The sequence below is a fragment of the Hylobates moloch genome, unplaced genomic scaffold (genome assembly GCF_009828535.3).
Source record: "Hylobates moloch isolate HMO894 unplaced genomic scaffold, HMol_V3 SCAFFOLD_8, whole genome shotgun sequence".
Lineage (NCBI taxonomy): Eukaryota > Metazoa > Chordata > Mammalia > Primates > Hylobatidae > Hylobates > Hylobates moloch.
Window position 1 is genome coordinate 34,280,154 of NW_026652283.1, and position 16,946 is coordinate 34,297,099.

At 47.4% G+C, this 16,946-nt stretch overlaps 1 protein-coding gene and 1 pseudogene across 5 annotated transcripts in view; both read right to left on the minus strand.

The window, feature by feature from the left end:
- The window catches only part of BSDC1 (BSD domain containing 1), a 28,230-nt gene extending 27,743 nt beyond the window's left edge, over positions 1–487 (minus strand). For 3 of the 5 annotated variants that reach the window (XM_032160087.2, XM_058443272.1, XM_058443271.1), the window contains exon 1: positions 128–165. In XM_032160087.2, the coding sequence (XP_032015978.1) occupies positions 128–138 (11 nt within the window). In that variant the 5' untranslated portion in view covers positions 139–165. Of the gene's footprint in view, positions 1–127; positions 166–404 lie in introns of those variants that run through there. The other 2 variants (XM_058443273.1, XM_032160086.2) reach the window with 2 other exon arrangements.
- An 8,012-nt stretch (positions 488–8,499) lies between these two features.
- LOC116472883 (glyceraldehyde-3-phosphate dehydrogenase-like) lies at positions 8,500–11,002 on the minus strand (annotated as a pseudogene).
- Positions 11,003–16,946: the final 5,944 nt, after the last annotated feature.

Genomic DNA, 16,946 nt, shown 5'->3' on the forward strand with positions numbered 1-16,946 from the left:
CCACTCTGCCCTTTTAGATCAGTCCACGCCCGCGCTGATCTCATGTTCCCCACCAGGACTCTCGCCCAGCACCCCAACCCTGGGAGAATTCAGGCCCCAACGCCTAGGAGCAAAACGACGGGCTCACCCTTCCGCCATCTTGCCTGCATGACATCACCACTATTTACTGACCTTTGACTTCCGACACGGCACCGCCCCCTCAAGGACCGCCCCCGAGGCGCTCGGCCCAATCCTCGCGCCGGCACCGCCCTCAGCCCAATCCCCTCCCTGCTCCATCATTAGGCCCCGCCTCCCTGAACTCTGTCCAGTCTCCGTCCCAAGTTCTCCCTCAAACTCCGCCCCTGAACTCTCCCTTCAATCGTCATTCAGTCCTGTCCTCAGGCTCCACCTCCACCGAGCCTCACTCTTTGTCACTGTCCGCAAACGTCGGGTACGGTGGCCTCTATGGACGATGATCAGCCGACCAGCTGGACTGCGGAGAGCTGGGAGCAGAGGGGAGGAGGAGAGATAGCTCGAACGTCAGGATCCCAGAGCGCAGGGTAGGACCGCCCCCCTTTGTGAAACCAGCAGCGTAGAGGCTGCTTTGTGTCTCTTTGGGCTAATTCAATAAGCCCATATTGCGGGGCTGTGGCCCAGAGTTTATGTGAAGAATTCAGAGGCGACTTAGATGTAGCCTTTGGAGGGCTCCCGGGTTAATGGGAGACACACACATTCAGTAATCTCAACTTCCGGTGGCCCAGCTCAGAACAACGCCAGTTGGAGGTGGTCTGGAGAAATCCGGAGACCGCCTGGATTGAGTTCCACTGCGATTGGAAGGGAGATTCCACAGCCCACATACTTTGGACCTTAGTTAAGGTCAACCCCTCCAAGTGTGCGGTAGATCCCATCGCCTCTTGTTTGCTTAAGGACATAGATCTAGTAATCCCCCCTTCATCTCTTTTCCCTCTGATGACTGCATTATCCTGGTCATCATCCGTACTGCTGTTTCTCCCATCTCAAAGGCAAACAAAAACCAACCCTCTCTAGATCCCTCACCGTTTCTCTACTCCCCTTTACAGCAAAAGCGTTGCCTACTCACAGTCTGCAACTCCCCTCTCCTCCCATTCTCTCTTGAACTCACTGCAGTTAGGTTTTTGCCTCTCAGACAATCCTTTGAAATAACTTTCTTTTATTTATTTATTTTATATTTATTTGTAGCTCTGCTGCGGCCAGCTCCGCCACCATCCCACGTCCTCCGTGTGGAAGACGGACACATCTCTTTTATTTATTTATTTATTTAGGTCCTCCCTGTGGAAGACAGAAACATCTATTTTTTTTATTTATTTATTTTTGAGGCAGAGTCTTGCTCTGTCGCCCGGGCTGGAGTGCAGTGGTGCGATCTCGGCTCACTGCAACCTCTGCCTCCCGGGTTCAAGCGATTCTCCTGCCTCAGCCTCCCGAGTATCTGGGATTACAGTTGTGCACCACCACGCCCGACTAATTTTTGTATATTTAGTAGAGACGGGGTTTCACTATGTTGGCCGGCTAGTCTCGAACCCCTGACTTCAGATGATCTGCCCGCCTCTGCCTCCCCATGTGCTGGGATTATAGGCATGAACCACTGCGCCCAGCCTGACATAACTTTCTTAAGGTCGCCAAGAGGAATGGCCACTTTTCAGTTCTTGTTTTACATCCGCATCTTATTTGACATAGTTGACCATTTTCTTCATTTGGCTTCCAGGACATCACGCCCTCTTGACCTTCTTCCCCGTTCATTGGCATCTCTTCAGTATTCTTTGCTGTTTTCTCACCGCCTTCTTGTTGCTGGAATGGGACATTCCCTGGGAGAGGGCTCAGCCCTTGGTGTCCTCCTCCTTTTTGATGTTTATAGTCATTCGTCAGATATTCTCATAAAGTCTCATGATTTTATTTATTATTATTTTTTGAGATGGAGTCTCAGTGGGTCGCAGTGGAACTCAAAAAATAATTTTTTTTTTTTTTTTTTTTTGAGACGGAGTCTTGCTCTGTCGCCCAGGCTGGAGTGCAGTGGCGCAATCTCGGCTCACTGCAAGCTCCGCCTCCCGGGTTCACGCCATTCTCCTGCCTCAGCCTCTCCGAGTAGCTGGGACTACAGGCGCCCGCCATCACGCCCGGCTAATTTTTTTGTATTTTTAGTAGAGACGGGGTTTCACCGTGGTCTCGATCTCCTGACCTCGTGATCCGCCCGCCTCGGCCTCCCAAAGTGCTGGGATTACAAGCGTGAGCCACCGCGCCCGGCCAAAAATAATTTTTTGAGATGGAGTCTCCAGCCCAGGCTGGAGTTCAGTGGCACGATCTTGGCTCACTGCAACCTCTGCCTCCTGGGTTCAAACGACTCTCCTGCCTCAGCCTCCCGAGTAGCTAGGATTATAAGTGCCCACCACCACGCCCAGCTAATTTTGTATTTTTAGTAGAGATGGGGTTTCACCATGTTGGCCAGGCTGGTCTTGAACTCCTGGCCTCAGGTGATCCACCCACCTCGGCCTCCGAAAGTGCTGGGAGTACAGGCGTGAGCCACTGCGCCTGGCCCATTTTATTTTATTTTTAAGACAGGATCTTACTCTGTTGCCATATTAGTCCATTTTCACACTGCTAATAAAGACATACCTGAGACGGGGCAATTTACAAAAGAAAGAGTTTTACTAGACTCACGTTTCCACATGGCCAGGGAGACCTCACAATGATGGAAGAAGGTGAAAGGCACATCTCACATGGTGGCAGATAAGAGAAGAGAGCTTGTGCAGGGAAACTCCCGATTCTAAAACCATCAGATCTCATGAGAACCATTCACTATCAGGAGAAAAGCACGGGAAAGACCCGCCCCCACCATGATTCAATCATCTCTCACCAGGTCCCTTCCACAACATGTGGGAATTATGGGAGCTACAAGATGAGACTTGGGTGGGAACACAGAGCCAAACCATATCAGTTGCCCAGGCTGGAGTGCAGTGGCACGATCATGGCTCACTGCAGCCTTGACTTCCTGGACTCAAGCAATCCTCCTGCCTCAGTCTCCTGAGTAGCTGGGACTACAGGCATGCACCATCAAGCCCAGCTATTATTATTTTCTTAAATAAGGATGAGGTCTCCCTGTGTTGCCTTGCTTTTAATTTTTCTTTAGCAATGCTTCACTATGTTGCCCAGGCTGGTCTCGAACTCCTGACCTCTAGTGATCTACCCACCTTGGCTTCCTAAAGTGCTGAGATTACAGGCGTGAGCCATCTTACAAATCTCATGCTTTTAAATGCCATGTATATGCTGATGGCTCTCAAATTTCCTCTCCAACCCATACATTTTCTCTGAACATCAGGCTCATTTTGTCTGTTTGGATGTATAATAGGTGTATTATTTTTAACATGTCCCAAAACAAACTTTTGATTTATCCACCTCATCTTCCTGCAAACTTTCCCACATTTGTAAATGGAAACCTCATTATTCCAGGTGTTCAAGCCAAAAACCTAGGAGTCATCCTTGCTTTCTCGCTTTCTTTCCTACTCCCAAACTAATCCCGTCAGCAAATCCAGTTTGCTCTGCCTTTCAAACAAAACCAGAACCTAGTGGCTTCTCACCACCTCCACTGTTACTATGTAGATACAAGCTACCATAATCAATCTCATGGTTAATTACAAGAGCCTCTTAACAAATACTTCTGCATCCACTCTTGCCTTCCTTAAGTCTAGTCTTCATTCGCCTGAAAGTAATCTTTTAAAAGACATACGTCACTGGGAATGCAACTGGTATGGAATACAATATGCCATTTCCTCAAAAAAATTAAACAGAATTACCATATCATCCAGCATTCCACTTCTGAGTATATATCCAAAAGAACAGAAGGCAAGTACTCAAACAGATATTTGGTGTTTGTTTGTTTGTTTGTTTGCTTGTTTGTTTTGAGATGGAGTTTTGCTCTTGTCACCCAGGCTGGAGTGCAATGGCACGATCCCAGCTCACTGCAACCTCCCCCTCCCGGGTTCAAGCGGTTCTCCTGCCTTAGCCTCCCTAGTAGCTGAAACTACAGGCACGTGCCACCACACCCAGCTAATTTTTTTTTTTGAGACGGAGTTTCTCTCTTGTCACCCAAGCTGGAGTGACAAGCAATCTTGGCTCACTGCAACCTCCACCTCCCGGGTTCAAGCGATTCTCCTGCCTCAGCCTCCCAAGTAGCTGGGATGACAAGTGCCCACCACCATGCCCAGCTAATTTTTGTATTTTTAGTGGAGACAGGTTTTCACCATGTTAGTCAGGCTGGTCTTGAACTCCTGACCTCGGGCAGTCCACCCACCTCGTCCTCCCAAAGTGCTAGGATTACAGGTATGAGCTACCATACCCAGCCCTGGCTAATTTTTTGAGGTTGAGGCTGCAGTGAGCCGTGACCATGCCACTACATTACTGCCTGTGCAATGGAGTGAGACCTTGTCTTTAAAACAAAAACGTGTATATATATATATATGTATATACATGCCAGATTACAGCCTTCCTCTGCCCAAAGTTCTGCAATGCCCTCTTATTTCACTCAGAGAAAAAGCCAATAAGTCCTCACAGTCTCCTTTAAGGCCCTGTATAGTTGATCTCACCTCACATTACTGGCCCCCTTAGTCACTCTGCTCCAGACACATTGGCTACTTTGATATTCCCTGAAAATTCCCGGTACTTTCCTGACTTGGGGCCTTTCAACTTGCTGTTCCTTTTGTTTAGACTGCACTTACCTCCGGATATTTACGTGCTTCTAACTTTCACCTCATTCAGATCTTTACTCAAATATAATATTCTTACTCACCCTGACCACATTATTTAAAATCACAAGTTGCATACAAGCACCCCCATTTCTCTTCTCTGACATATTATATGTTATGCTTTGTTTAAAAAAATGTTTGCCTCCTTCAGACTAGAAATGCAACCTCCGTGAAGGCAGGATTTTTGTCTGTCTTGTTCACCTGTCTACGGCTAGCACCTACAACAGTGTTTGGTACATAATAGACACTCAATATTTGTTCAGTGAATGAAAGAATAAATGCAAGGAGAGTGAGAACAAAGACAGGACTAATTTGGAGCAATCTGGAGTAGCTAAAAAGAAAAAGGAAAAGAGAGGATGGAGGTGAGGCTGTAAAGGTCATTAACATCTCCATTCTTGAGAGCCTTGATTGCAGGACCTAAAATTCATGGACAGAGGAGAGTCACCAAAGGTTTTGAATAAGGAAATGACTTGTGTTGTGAAGATAATGTGATCCAATGATTGAATGCTACTGTTAACAGGTCTACCGATGCCAGTGGGGTGAGCACTTTATACAGTGTACCTTCCTAAAAGCTCAATGAAGTGGGAACTATTTTTAATCTACATTTTATAAATGAAGAAGGTGACCAGGCATGGTGACTCATGTAATCTCAGCATTTTGGGAGGCTGAGATAGAAGGATTGCTTGATCCCAGAAGTTTGAGACCAGTCTGGGCAACTTAATGACACCCTATCTCTATTATTATTATTATTATTTTGAGACAGTTTCACTGTGTCGCCCAGGCTGGAGTGCAGTGGCACAATCTTGGCTTACTGCGACCTCAGCCTCCCAGGTTCAAGCGATTCTCCTGCCTCAACCTCCTGAGTAGCTGGGATTACAGGCATGCACCACCACACCCAGCTAATTTTTGTATTTTTAGTAGAGACAGGATTTCGCCACGTTGGCCTGGCTGGTCTCGAACTGCTGACCTCAGGTGATCTGCCTGCCTCAGCCTCCCAAAGTGCTGGGATTACAGGCATGAGCCACTGTGCCCAGCCTCTATTAATTTTTTTTTTGAGACGGAGTCTCACTCTGTCGCCCAGGCTGGAGTGCAGTGGTGCGATCTTGGCTCACTGCAAGCTCCGCCTCCCGGGTTCATGCCATTCTCCTGTCTCAGCCTCCTGAGTAGCTGGGACTACAGGCCCCCGCCACCACGCCCGGCTAATTTTTTGTATTTTTAGTAGAGACAGGGTTTCACCGTGTTAGCCAGGATGGTCTCGATCTCCTGACCTCGTGATCCGCCCGCCTCAGCCTCCCAGAGTGCTGGGATTACAGGCATGAGCCACTGCGCCCGGCCTAATTTTTTTTTAAATAAAAGTGAAAAAGCGAAGATTCTGAGATATGGGGTGACTTTCTCAAGGTAACACAGCTAGGAAATGGCAGAACTCGGATTTGAACCCAAGGCTGTCTAATAAAATCAAGCTTCTTTGCATTTCATGCTAGTCTTAACTTCTTCCAACCTTATGTCCTGCCTCCCCACCCAGACGATAGCTGAAGGCATCCTGTCCTTCATTATCTTCACCTTATCTTATTCCTCACCCCCCAGGCCCAGCAGAGTGCTCGCCCGTGATGTCCCTAGTGACTGTGGATTCAGTGGGACCCTTTGCTTGGGTTTCTTTGGTCTTCCTTATCTGTTCACCCCAATACCTTGACCCTTGGCTCCTTTCACTGCCATAACCTCTGGCATCAAACATATTCATCCTTTTTTTTTTTTTTTTTTTTTGAGGCAGGTTTCACTCTGTCACCCCAGCTGGACTGCAGTGGCATGATCATGGCTCACTGCAGCCTTAACATTCTAGGCTCAAGTGAGCCTCCCGCCTCAGCCTCCTGAGTAGCTGGGACCACAGGCATGTGCCACCATGCCTAATTTAATTTTTTTTTTTTTTTTTGTAGAGATGGAGTCTTGCTATGTTGCCTAGGCTGGTCTACGAACCCCTGGGATCTAGCGATCCACTTGCTTTGGCCTTCCAAAGTGTTGGGATTACAGGCATAAGCCACTGTGCCCGGCCAATGTCTTCATCCTTAACATTGGGATACTAATTCAGGTTGTTGTGATGACTGAAGAAAATAAGTAAAACACCTAGCACACTGCAAGGCATAAAGTCCTCATGTGGGGATTATGATTGTCTTAGCTCCTTGCCCCTGTCCTCAGAGCCCAATACAATGCTAGGCGCTGGTAGAGGGCTAATGGGCATCTGTTGAATTAAACAGTATGTTGAAAGAACACTGGATTGGGACTCAGCAGAACTAGATTTTAATACTGGTTTATGGGCAGTTGTCACTTTTTCTCTCTGAAATTCAGTTTTTTCACTGTCCTTGGGGCCTCTACAGTCTCTTGTAGCTCTTAGGCAAAGTGTGAATGCAGGTAAATCCCGCACCCTCAGACCCTCCTTTGACTCAAATCCCCCCTCTGACACTGCTGGACCCCTTCTGGCAGATGATTTTTTTCCTACTCCCCCTACCCACCCCATTAGAATTGGCAGGTGATTCTTATCCCAGGATCCTGGCTTTTGCTCCCAGGGAGCCCTGACACCCAGGTGCCACCAGATGGTGCTGTGGACTCATTCTTCATGGGAAGCTGGCTCCCCCAGCTCCCCGGCTTCCCGGCTACCTGGCTCCTAGGAGAGGCCTTCTGGCTCCTCTGGACAGGGTGGCGTTCCTCCGTGGAAGGCTGCTAGGCCTGGGATAATCCTGGGAGGTGACTCAAGCCTTTCAGAAATTTCCAAGGCCCAAGCCCGCCCTTGGTTTGGCTGTGCAGATTCCAGCATAGAGTTGGCAGGAGGACTGGCTGCGTAATTTGCAGAAGCCAGTGTAAGATGAAAATGGCTAAGCTGCTGATGTAGGCAGCACAGGGAATGCCCAGAAGCCCGCGGAATGATTCTAGTTGAGCCCTCTAGAGCTGATTGTTAACATTTCAGGAATTTTGGCCAGGTGTGCTGGCTCACGCCTGTAGTCTCAGCTACCTGGGAGGCTGAGGCAGCAGAATCACTTCAGCCTGAGAGGCAGAGGTTGCAGTGAGCAGGGATCGAGCCACTGCACTCCACCCTCGGTGACAGAGGGAGACCCTGTCTCAAAAAAAAAAAAAAAAGTAAAAGAAAAAAAGGAATTTTAAGAGCTGGTTGTTGAACACGGACATTATTTAATTAAATTTTATAAACTTACCATTAAATAAGTTATAGAGCTGGGTGTGGTGGCTCACACCTATAATCGCAACTTTTCAGGCGGCTGAAGCAGGATGATCGCTTGAGCCCAGGAGTTCAAGGTTACAGCGAGGTATGATTACTCCGTTGTACTCCAGCCTGGGTGACAGAGCAAGAGCTCATTTCTAAAAAATAAATAAATAAAATAAAAACAAAGGTAATAAATAACCCAAACTCATCACTATGTAATTACTTTTATATATTTCACTATCATTTATGCTCACCTTTTTTTGGCTGGGTACAGGGGACTTTATTGATGGTACATGACAAAGTGGGGTCTCATAGTCCCCTCCCATTCTTCAGGGAGCCTGACGTGGAAACTGTGTTCAGGAGAGGGAGATTCTCAGTGTGGTGGGGGACTGAGTTTGGCAGGGACTCCCCAGCAGCTGAGGGCGTCTCTTCCTCTCGTGCTGTCACTGGGGCTGGTGGTTCAGAGGGCTGTTACTCCTAGGAGGCCATGTAGACCATAAGGTATATCGTTCTATTGCTGTAGCGAAATTCATTGTTATATCAGGAAATGAGCTTGACAAAGTGGTCTTTGAGGGCAGTGCCATTCCCAGCATTGAAGGTGGAAAAGGTGGGTGTCTCTGTTACAGTTGGAGGAGGCAACCTCGTGCTCTGTGTAGCTCAGGAGGCCCTTGAGGGGGGCCTCCGATGCCAGCTTCACCACCTTCTTGATGTCATCATCTTTGGCAGCTCTCTCCAGATGGCAGATCAGGTCCACAACCCACATGCTGGCAGTGGAGACATGGAAGGCCGTGCCAGTGGGCTTTCTATTAAGCTCAGGGATGGCCTTGCCCACAGCTTTGGCAGAGTGGGTAAATGCAGGGATGATGTCCTGGAGAGTCCTGTGGCCATCACGCCACAGTTTCCCAGAGAGGCCATCCACAGTCTTCTGGGTGGCAGTGTTGGCACCAGTTGTGGCCATGAGTCCCTTCATGATGCCAAAGTTGTCATGGATGACGTTGGGCAGGGTAGCTAAGCAGTTGGTAGTACAGGAAGCATTGTTGACAATCACCAGGTTGTTTTCATACTTCTCAAGGTTCACGCCCATCACAAACATGGGGGCATCAACAGAGACAGCAGAGATGACCCTTTTGGTTGCACCCTCTAAGTGAGCCCCAGCCTTCTCCAAGGCAGTGAAGATGCCAGTGGACTTCACAACATAATCAGCGTCAGGACCAGCCCATTTGATTTTGATGGGATTTTGTTCCTGGAAGATGGTGATGGGATTTCCATTGATGACAAACTTCTCTTTCTTAGCCTTAATGGTGCCATGGAACTTGTCATGGGTGGAATCATGCTGGAACATGTAGACCATGGAGTTGACCTGAATGAAGTGGTCATAGATGGTGACACTATCCACTTTGCTAGAGTTAAAAGCAGCCCTGGTAAACAGGCTTCGAATATGGTCCAATCTGTTTACTCTGGCCTTCACTCACACCATGATGTCTCAAGGCTGCTGCTGGTGCTACACGAGAAGATGTGTCTGTATGTTGTATGGCAAGAGGAGAGGGCTCATCTGTGTTCTTGAAGTAACTTACATTTATTGCATCTATATGGTGAAAATACTATATAATAATGTACTTTTTTTTTTTTTTTTGAGACGGAGTTTCACTTTTGTTGCCCAGGCTGGAGTGCAGTGGCACTATCTTGGTTCACTGCAACCTCTGCCTTCCGGGTTCAAGCGATTCTTTTGCCTCCCCCTCCCGAGTAGCTGGGGTTACAGGTGCACGCCACCATGCCTGGCTAATTTTTTTGTATTTTTAGTAGAGACAGAGTTTCACCATGTTGGTCAAGCTGGTCTTGAACTCCTGACCTCAGCCTCCCAAAGTGCTGGGATTACAGGCATGAGCCAGCATGCCCGGCCTAATAGGAGATATCTCTCCTCAACTCTGCATTCAGTGATTGATGTCACATTGGCACCTTAAAATTGATGAAGGTGGGAGTGTTTAATCATTAAAATCCACAAACACTACAAATCATGCCCCCTCTTCCGCCAAGCCAGTTGTTAAACTTTTACCAGAATACAAGGGTCCTGATTGTACTCCTAATGTCCTATGTGATTTTGAGCAAAGCCCTGTACTCCCCAGACTCCCATATATTTATGTATCACTTTATAATTGACAAAAGGGGAGCATCCTTTGTGTGCTAGGCACTGTTGTCTCATAGAATTCTTAGAACTACCCAAGGGGTAGAATATTGTAGCCCAAAGAGCAAAGAACTTTGTCTCCAGGGTGGCTCTGTTACCAGAGTTCCCAAAAGATGGCACTGTGGACTGGCTCAGAGGAAATATAGCAAAATATGTAATATATATTATATAGATTTTATATATATATATATATATATTTTCTGTGATGGAGTTTTGCCCTTGTTGCCCAGGCTGGAGTGCAATGGCGTGATCTAAGCTCACTGCAAAGTCTGCCTCCTGGGTTCAAGCGATTCTCCTGCCTCAGCCTCCTGAGTAGCTGGGATTAGAGGCATGCGCCATCACACCCGGCAATATATATGTATTTTAAGACAGGGTCTCACTCTGTCTTCCAGGCTGGAGTGTAGTGGCACGATCTCGGCTCAATGCAACCTCTGCCTCCTGGGCTCAAGCCACCCTCCCACTTCAGCCTCCCAAGTAGTTGGGACCACAGGCACACGCCACCATGTCTGGCTAATTTTTGTATTTTTATAGATACAGGGTTTTGCCGTGTTGCCTAGGCTGATCTTGAACTCCTGGGCTTAAGCAGTCCACCCGCCTCAGCCTCTCAAAGTGCTAAACTTACAGGCGTGAGCCACCGCGTTCGGTCAATAATAATATTCTTTCGGGCACCTCCGGCATTGTTTTTGGGAGTCACGCACCGTAAGCCTCCTTCTTGGCTATTTCTGGGAGTGGGGAAAGATCTAGCTCCCTCTGGCTTTTGTATAAGGGAGGTGGGAGGCGGGAAGTGGAGTATTCTTACTACAACAGCGACGGTTTTTTCCCAAAAGGGAGACTGGGCTTGGATGCAGAGAGCCCGAACATCAACTGTCCTGTTCCCCATTTGCTGCCAAACACATATACTCTGTGTTTTGAACTTACACTTGCTTCCCAATTAGCATAAAGTAGCTACCTCTTCTGTAATTAAAAACAGTTTTAATTACTCTCCAAAGAAGGCATCCCAAAGCCTTGACGACTGTCCTCCAGCTCTCTCAGAATTCCTGCTTAGGAATCTGCAATCCGTCACTGAATGGTGATGTTAATCTCCCTATGAAACCACCTAGAGACCATAGTCACAGAAAGGGAGAAGAAAGAGAAGCAAAGTATTTGAAATATGTAAATATCTACATCAAGGAAAGAAATTCAAGTAGAGACTATAATCCCCCCTCCATAAAGCAATCTAAGACTGATCTTGTATTTATGACTTTCCTTCTTTACTATCTATTCTAGGTTCCATCTGCCTTCGGTCAGCAACAGATGTTCAAGTTATTTAGCCACAGGATAGACCCACCCCTTCATTCCTGACTGTCTGTGGCCTAGAAGATCCTTTTGTATAGAATTGCAGTAGTTTTGCAGTGACTTTGATCACAGAATATTGCAGTAGTTGTAGGATCCTTAGGAAATACACCAAAATCTATCACTAAACCTCCCTGTCTCCACTCAGTGGTAACAACCTATTTCCACTTGGTAGCTAGAGTTTAAAATTCTAGAAAATATCTTGATTTTTTTTTTTTTTGGCCTGTCTGTTCAGTGGCAGGAGATGCTCAAAAAGGTTGAGTGGCAATTTCAACTTCCAATTTGTTGAAAAATTGTGTCACTTGATGGAGGCATTTCTCCCTTGGACACTAAAAGCTTTTAACGTACCTCCCCTCCCTACAGTCATACAGTCAAGAAGCAAATAACTTATGAGTGCGTCAAAAAGTTTCACCGTGGGCCGGACTCAGTGGCTCACACCTGTAATCCCAGCACTTTGGGAGGCTGAAGCAGATGGATCGCTTGAGGCCAGGAGTTCGAGACTAGCCTGGGCAACATGGCAAAACCTTGTCATGGTCAGAAACAATATTGTGCTGGAGTCCCAAGACTCCGGCAGCCTATTGCGGTGGTGGGGTGGTGGTGGGGTGGGGTGGGGTGGGGTGCAGGCGCGGCAGAGCTTCCCAAGGAAGTCACGGGACCTCACCTCGGTATATTCAGAAGTGCTAGTCCAGTTCTGGCAGCCTGAATTCTTTCTCCTCCAAGCTGAAATCCGAGAGATACTCTTCCTCTTCTTGGCCAATACGGCTTCCAGGGAAAACAACTGACCTGCAAAATCTGCGCCAGTTAGGGTGGCGGGCAGAACACACATTATGGTCATTTATTTCAAAATGTTGCCATTTTCGCTAAACTTTCGATATCTTTTGTTGCATGTTCGATAATTAATTCACCGCCCTGTTAGGTACAGGCTGCCAGGGAACAAGCGAGGACTCCATGTTTTCTGTAGGAGGGGTTTTGGGGGGTGGGCAATTCAGTCTGAGAGAGAAGGCCTTAATCCGAGTGAATAGCCCTTTGCACTAGCCTGGGAGGAGGCTGAACTGTCATCCTGCCTTGACTTAACACAGCCTTTACCCCAGAAGCTACAGCCACTCTTCAGAGGTCTACCCTATATGCACACATGGAGAAGACGCTTAGGTTGTTAAAGTCAGCATGTTAAATAATTTCCTGAAATGCAGCTATAACTGGAACCCAGCTGGCTGCCCCCACAGCCATTCTTACTTATTTTATTGCTCAGTGTCTGGCACAGTCACAAAGTGCGGGTGATACTGATACCTACCTTTTAGGGTTTTTTGATGATTTAATCTGATAATGAATGTACACTGCTTTGCAAACAGCTTTCAATAAAAGGTACCTATTGTAATTCTCAAAAAAAAAAAACAAAAAAACTGCACTATCTTGAATACGCCGAACAAACAGACCTATCATTTCCATGCCTTCATGTGGAGATTTAACTGAAAGAGAAGATTGGGAGGGTATGCACGTGACAATCTCATCTTAGAAAGACCGTGGATGGGGAATTCCATAACCAGAGGCCTCTTCTGGTTTGCTGGTATTCCTCTCCTTGAAAGGTCAGCACTTAATATTTCCACCCCTTACGATGCGACGAAGATGGAAGGCAACATTAGGAGCTGTGGAAGCACACCAATCCATAGACTCTTTAGCCTCAGTAGTAACACAGAATGGACTGGCCCTCGATGTCCTTACAGCAAAGGTGGGGTACCTGTGCAGTCTTTTTTTTAAATTGTACTTTAGGTTTTAGGGTACATGTGCACAATGTGCAGGTTTGTTACATATGTATCCATGTGCCATGTTGGTGTGCTGCACCCATTAACTCGTCATTTAACATTAGGTGTATCTCCTAATGCTGTCCCTCCCCCACCCCCCACCCCACAACAGTCCCCGGAGTGTGATGTTCCCCTTCCTGTGTCCATGCGTTCTCATTGTTCAATTCCCACCTATGAGTGAGAACGTGCGGTGTTTGATTTTTTGTCCCCTGTGCAGTCTTAAATGAAACATGCTGCTTCTGGATAAACACCTCTAGTCAAGTAGAAGAAAACTTACAGATGCTTAAAGATCAAGTAAGAATCATTGACAGGTTAGGAGAAAATGCAGGCTCCAGCCCTGGATGGCTACAATCCCTCTTTAATGAATTCCAGTTTTCTTTGTGGAACTGGTTAGCTCCGTTATTAAGCCCTCTCTTGCTCACGTGACCTCGTCTGTTCAATATTTTAACTCAAGTTATTTCCTCTTGCCTAGAAGCAATCAAACTCCAAATGCTGCTGCAGACTGAACTATGCATGGGCACACCTTTCTTCCAAGGACCCTTAGATAGACCCCAAGAGGAGTCCTAGCTGCTGTTCCCCACACGACGCCCCTTTTCAGAAGGAAGTAGCCAGAAAGAGTCATTGCCCAACACCCCCTAACAGCAGTTAGGGTTACCACTACAGAGGGGGGAATGACACAGGAGTTAAGAAGAAATTACTTAGGCAGATAGTAAGGGTATGGGAGTCCTCGGTAAGGCTTTTCTTTTTAATGAAGAGCAGCCCCAAATCATTAAATCACTTTCTTCCTTTTTTTTTTTTTTTTTTTGAGACAGAGTCTCGCTCTGTGGCCCAGGCTAGAGTGCAGTGGTGCAATCTCAGCTCACTGCAACCTCCGCCTCCCAGGTTCAAGTGATTCTCATGCCTCAGCCTCCTGAGTAGCTGGGACTACAGGTGTGTGCCACCGCGCCCGGCTAATTTTTGTAATTTTAGTAGAGTCAGGGTTTCACCATGTTGGCCAGGCTGGTCTCGAACTCCTGACCTCAAGTGATCTTCTGGCCTCAGCCTCCCAAAGTGCTGGGATTACAGGCGTAAGCCACTGTGCCCGGCCCCCCAAATCATTTTCTAACAAAGAGCAGCCTGCAAGCTGGGAGCTTGCATGGGTGAATGCCGGCAGGAACTAAGGACTAGACATGTTTAAGATGGCAGCTCCGGCCGGGCGCGGTGGCTCACGCTTGTAATCCCAGCACTTTGGGAGGCCGAGGCGGGCGGATCACGAGGTCAGGAGATCGAGACCACGGTGAAACCCCGTCTCTACTAAAAATATATAAAAAAAAAAATTAGCCGGGCGTGGTGGCGGGCGCCTGTAGTCCCAGCTAGTCGGAGAGGCTGAGGCAGGAGAATGGCGGGAACCCGGGAGGCGGAGCTTGCAGTGAGCCGAGACTGCGCCACTGCACTCCAGCCTGGGCGACAGAGCGAGACTCCGTCTCAAGAAAAAAAAAAAAAAAATGATGGCAGCTCCATCTTCCCTTCTCTGCCAGCCACGTGTAAAAGGAGCAGACACGATGGTGCCAATCAACTGGAAAGCCCATTTGCATAATAAGATTAAGGTGAGGCAACCAGTCTTCCCTGTGCACTATGTAAATGTCATACCTGATTGAACCAATTAAGCGCTACCTAAATCAGACACCGCCTCCTCAAACTGGACTATAAAACTCAGTGCATTCACCGACAGCCAGTCCTTTCCGCTTGGAGACCCCTTCCTCCATGGAGGAAGCTGTTTCTCTTTCTCTTCTCTTCTACCTATTAAACCTCCACTCCTAAACTTGTGTGTGTCCGTGTCCTAAATTTTCCTGGCATACAACAATGAACCCCAGGGTATATACACCAGACGATGTAGCTGCTTCACTGTCATCACATGGCGTCTAACAACCCAGAATCCTCCCATCCTCCTTGAGGTCAGAGCCATTTCAATGGTGAACCCATCCACTACTATTCTGGGCTTAGAGAGGATGGTCAGGAAAGTGCTTTTTTTTTTTTTTTTTTTTTTTTTTTTTTGAGACGGAGTCTTGCTCTGTCGCCCAGGCTGGAGTGCAGTGGTGTGATCTCGGCTCACTGCAAGCTCCGCCTCCCGGGTTCACGCCATTCTCCTGCCTCAGCCTCTCCGAGTAGCTGGGACTACAGGCGCCCGCCACCACGCCCGGCTAATTTTTTGTATTTTTAGTAGAGACGGGGTTTCACCGTGGTCTCGATCTCCTGACCTCGTGATCCGCCCGCCTCGGCCTCCCAGAGTGCTGGGATTACAAGCGTGAGCCACCGCGCCCGGCCAGGAAAGTGCTTTTTAATGATTTTGGCACTTCTTCATCAATTGTCCTCTAGCTTTGGTAATGAAGGTGAATTCTGGGCCTTTTCAAGGAATATAATTATTGGGTTGCTCAGCAAGATACATATATAGATTCAGTAAATCATTCTTGCCTCCTGAGGTCTTTAAATTTCTTCCTCTAATTTATGTCAAGAGACTTCCACTGTTGTACAAATTAATGATGGGCCGGAATCATATCCAGGTTTGCATAAACTAACACTTCGAATTTCTACAATAATGGTTGCCAGCTGTCAGTGGGAGAGCATCGGATGCAGAATCGCCAGTAAGTACACTCGAATCGATAAATTCATTTTGATCTAAAATTATATTCAGATTTTCCTTAGTTGAGAACCTTCCAAATCCACCTCCTTAAATAGTCCCCTGCCCTCTCATTAAATAAAGTAGCAAATTTCTGTAATTTTTTTATTTGGGAAGACCTATTCTGCCCTGTATTTGTCTACTTTTCAACCCCTAGGACATGCTAGGTGTGGACTTTAGTTTGGCTAAGGGGCAAAAAGGGACCTGTTTTCTCCAGCAATTAGGATAATTTTCCCAATTAAAGGAGGATCAAATTCTTCAGCAAATTCTTCAGGCAAAGGTGAAGGAAACACGTTCTTTCTTTCTTTTTTTATTTTTGAGACGGAGTCTCGCTCTGTCGCCCAGGCTAGAGTGCAGTGGCGCCATCTCAGCTCACTGCAAGCTCTGCCTCCTGGGTTCACGCCATTCTCCTGCCTCAGCCTCCCAAGTAGCTGGGACTACAGGCGCCTGCCACCACACCCTACTAATTTTTTGTATTTTTAGTAGAGACCGGGTTTCACCGTGTTAGCCAGGATGGTCTCGGTCTCCTGACCTCAGGTGATCCACCTGCCTTGGCCTCCCAAAGTGCTGGGATTACAGGCGTGAGCCACCATACCCGGCCGGGAACACTTTCTTAGGGCTCAGTAGACAACTCTCTCGTTGCATTTCTACTCTCAGTGGACAATTCTCACTAAGAAATCTAACCTAGTCTTGGCTGGGCACATTGGCTCACATCTGTAATCCCAGGACTTTGAGAGGCTGAGGTGGGTAGATTGCTTGAGCTCAGGAGTACAAGACAAGCCTGGGCAACATGGCAAAACCTTGTCTCTACAAGAAATATAAAAATTAGCCAGATGTGGTGGTACACCTGAAGCCCCGGCTACTGGGGAGGCTGAAGTAGAAGAATCGCTTGAGCCCAGGAGGTCCAGGCTGCACTGAGCCGTGACTGGGCCACTGCACTCCAGCCTGGGCAACAGAGTAAGACCCTGTCTAAATAAATAAAAATAAAATAAATAAATAAATAAACAAATTCCATGTG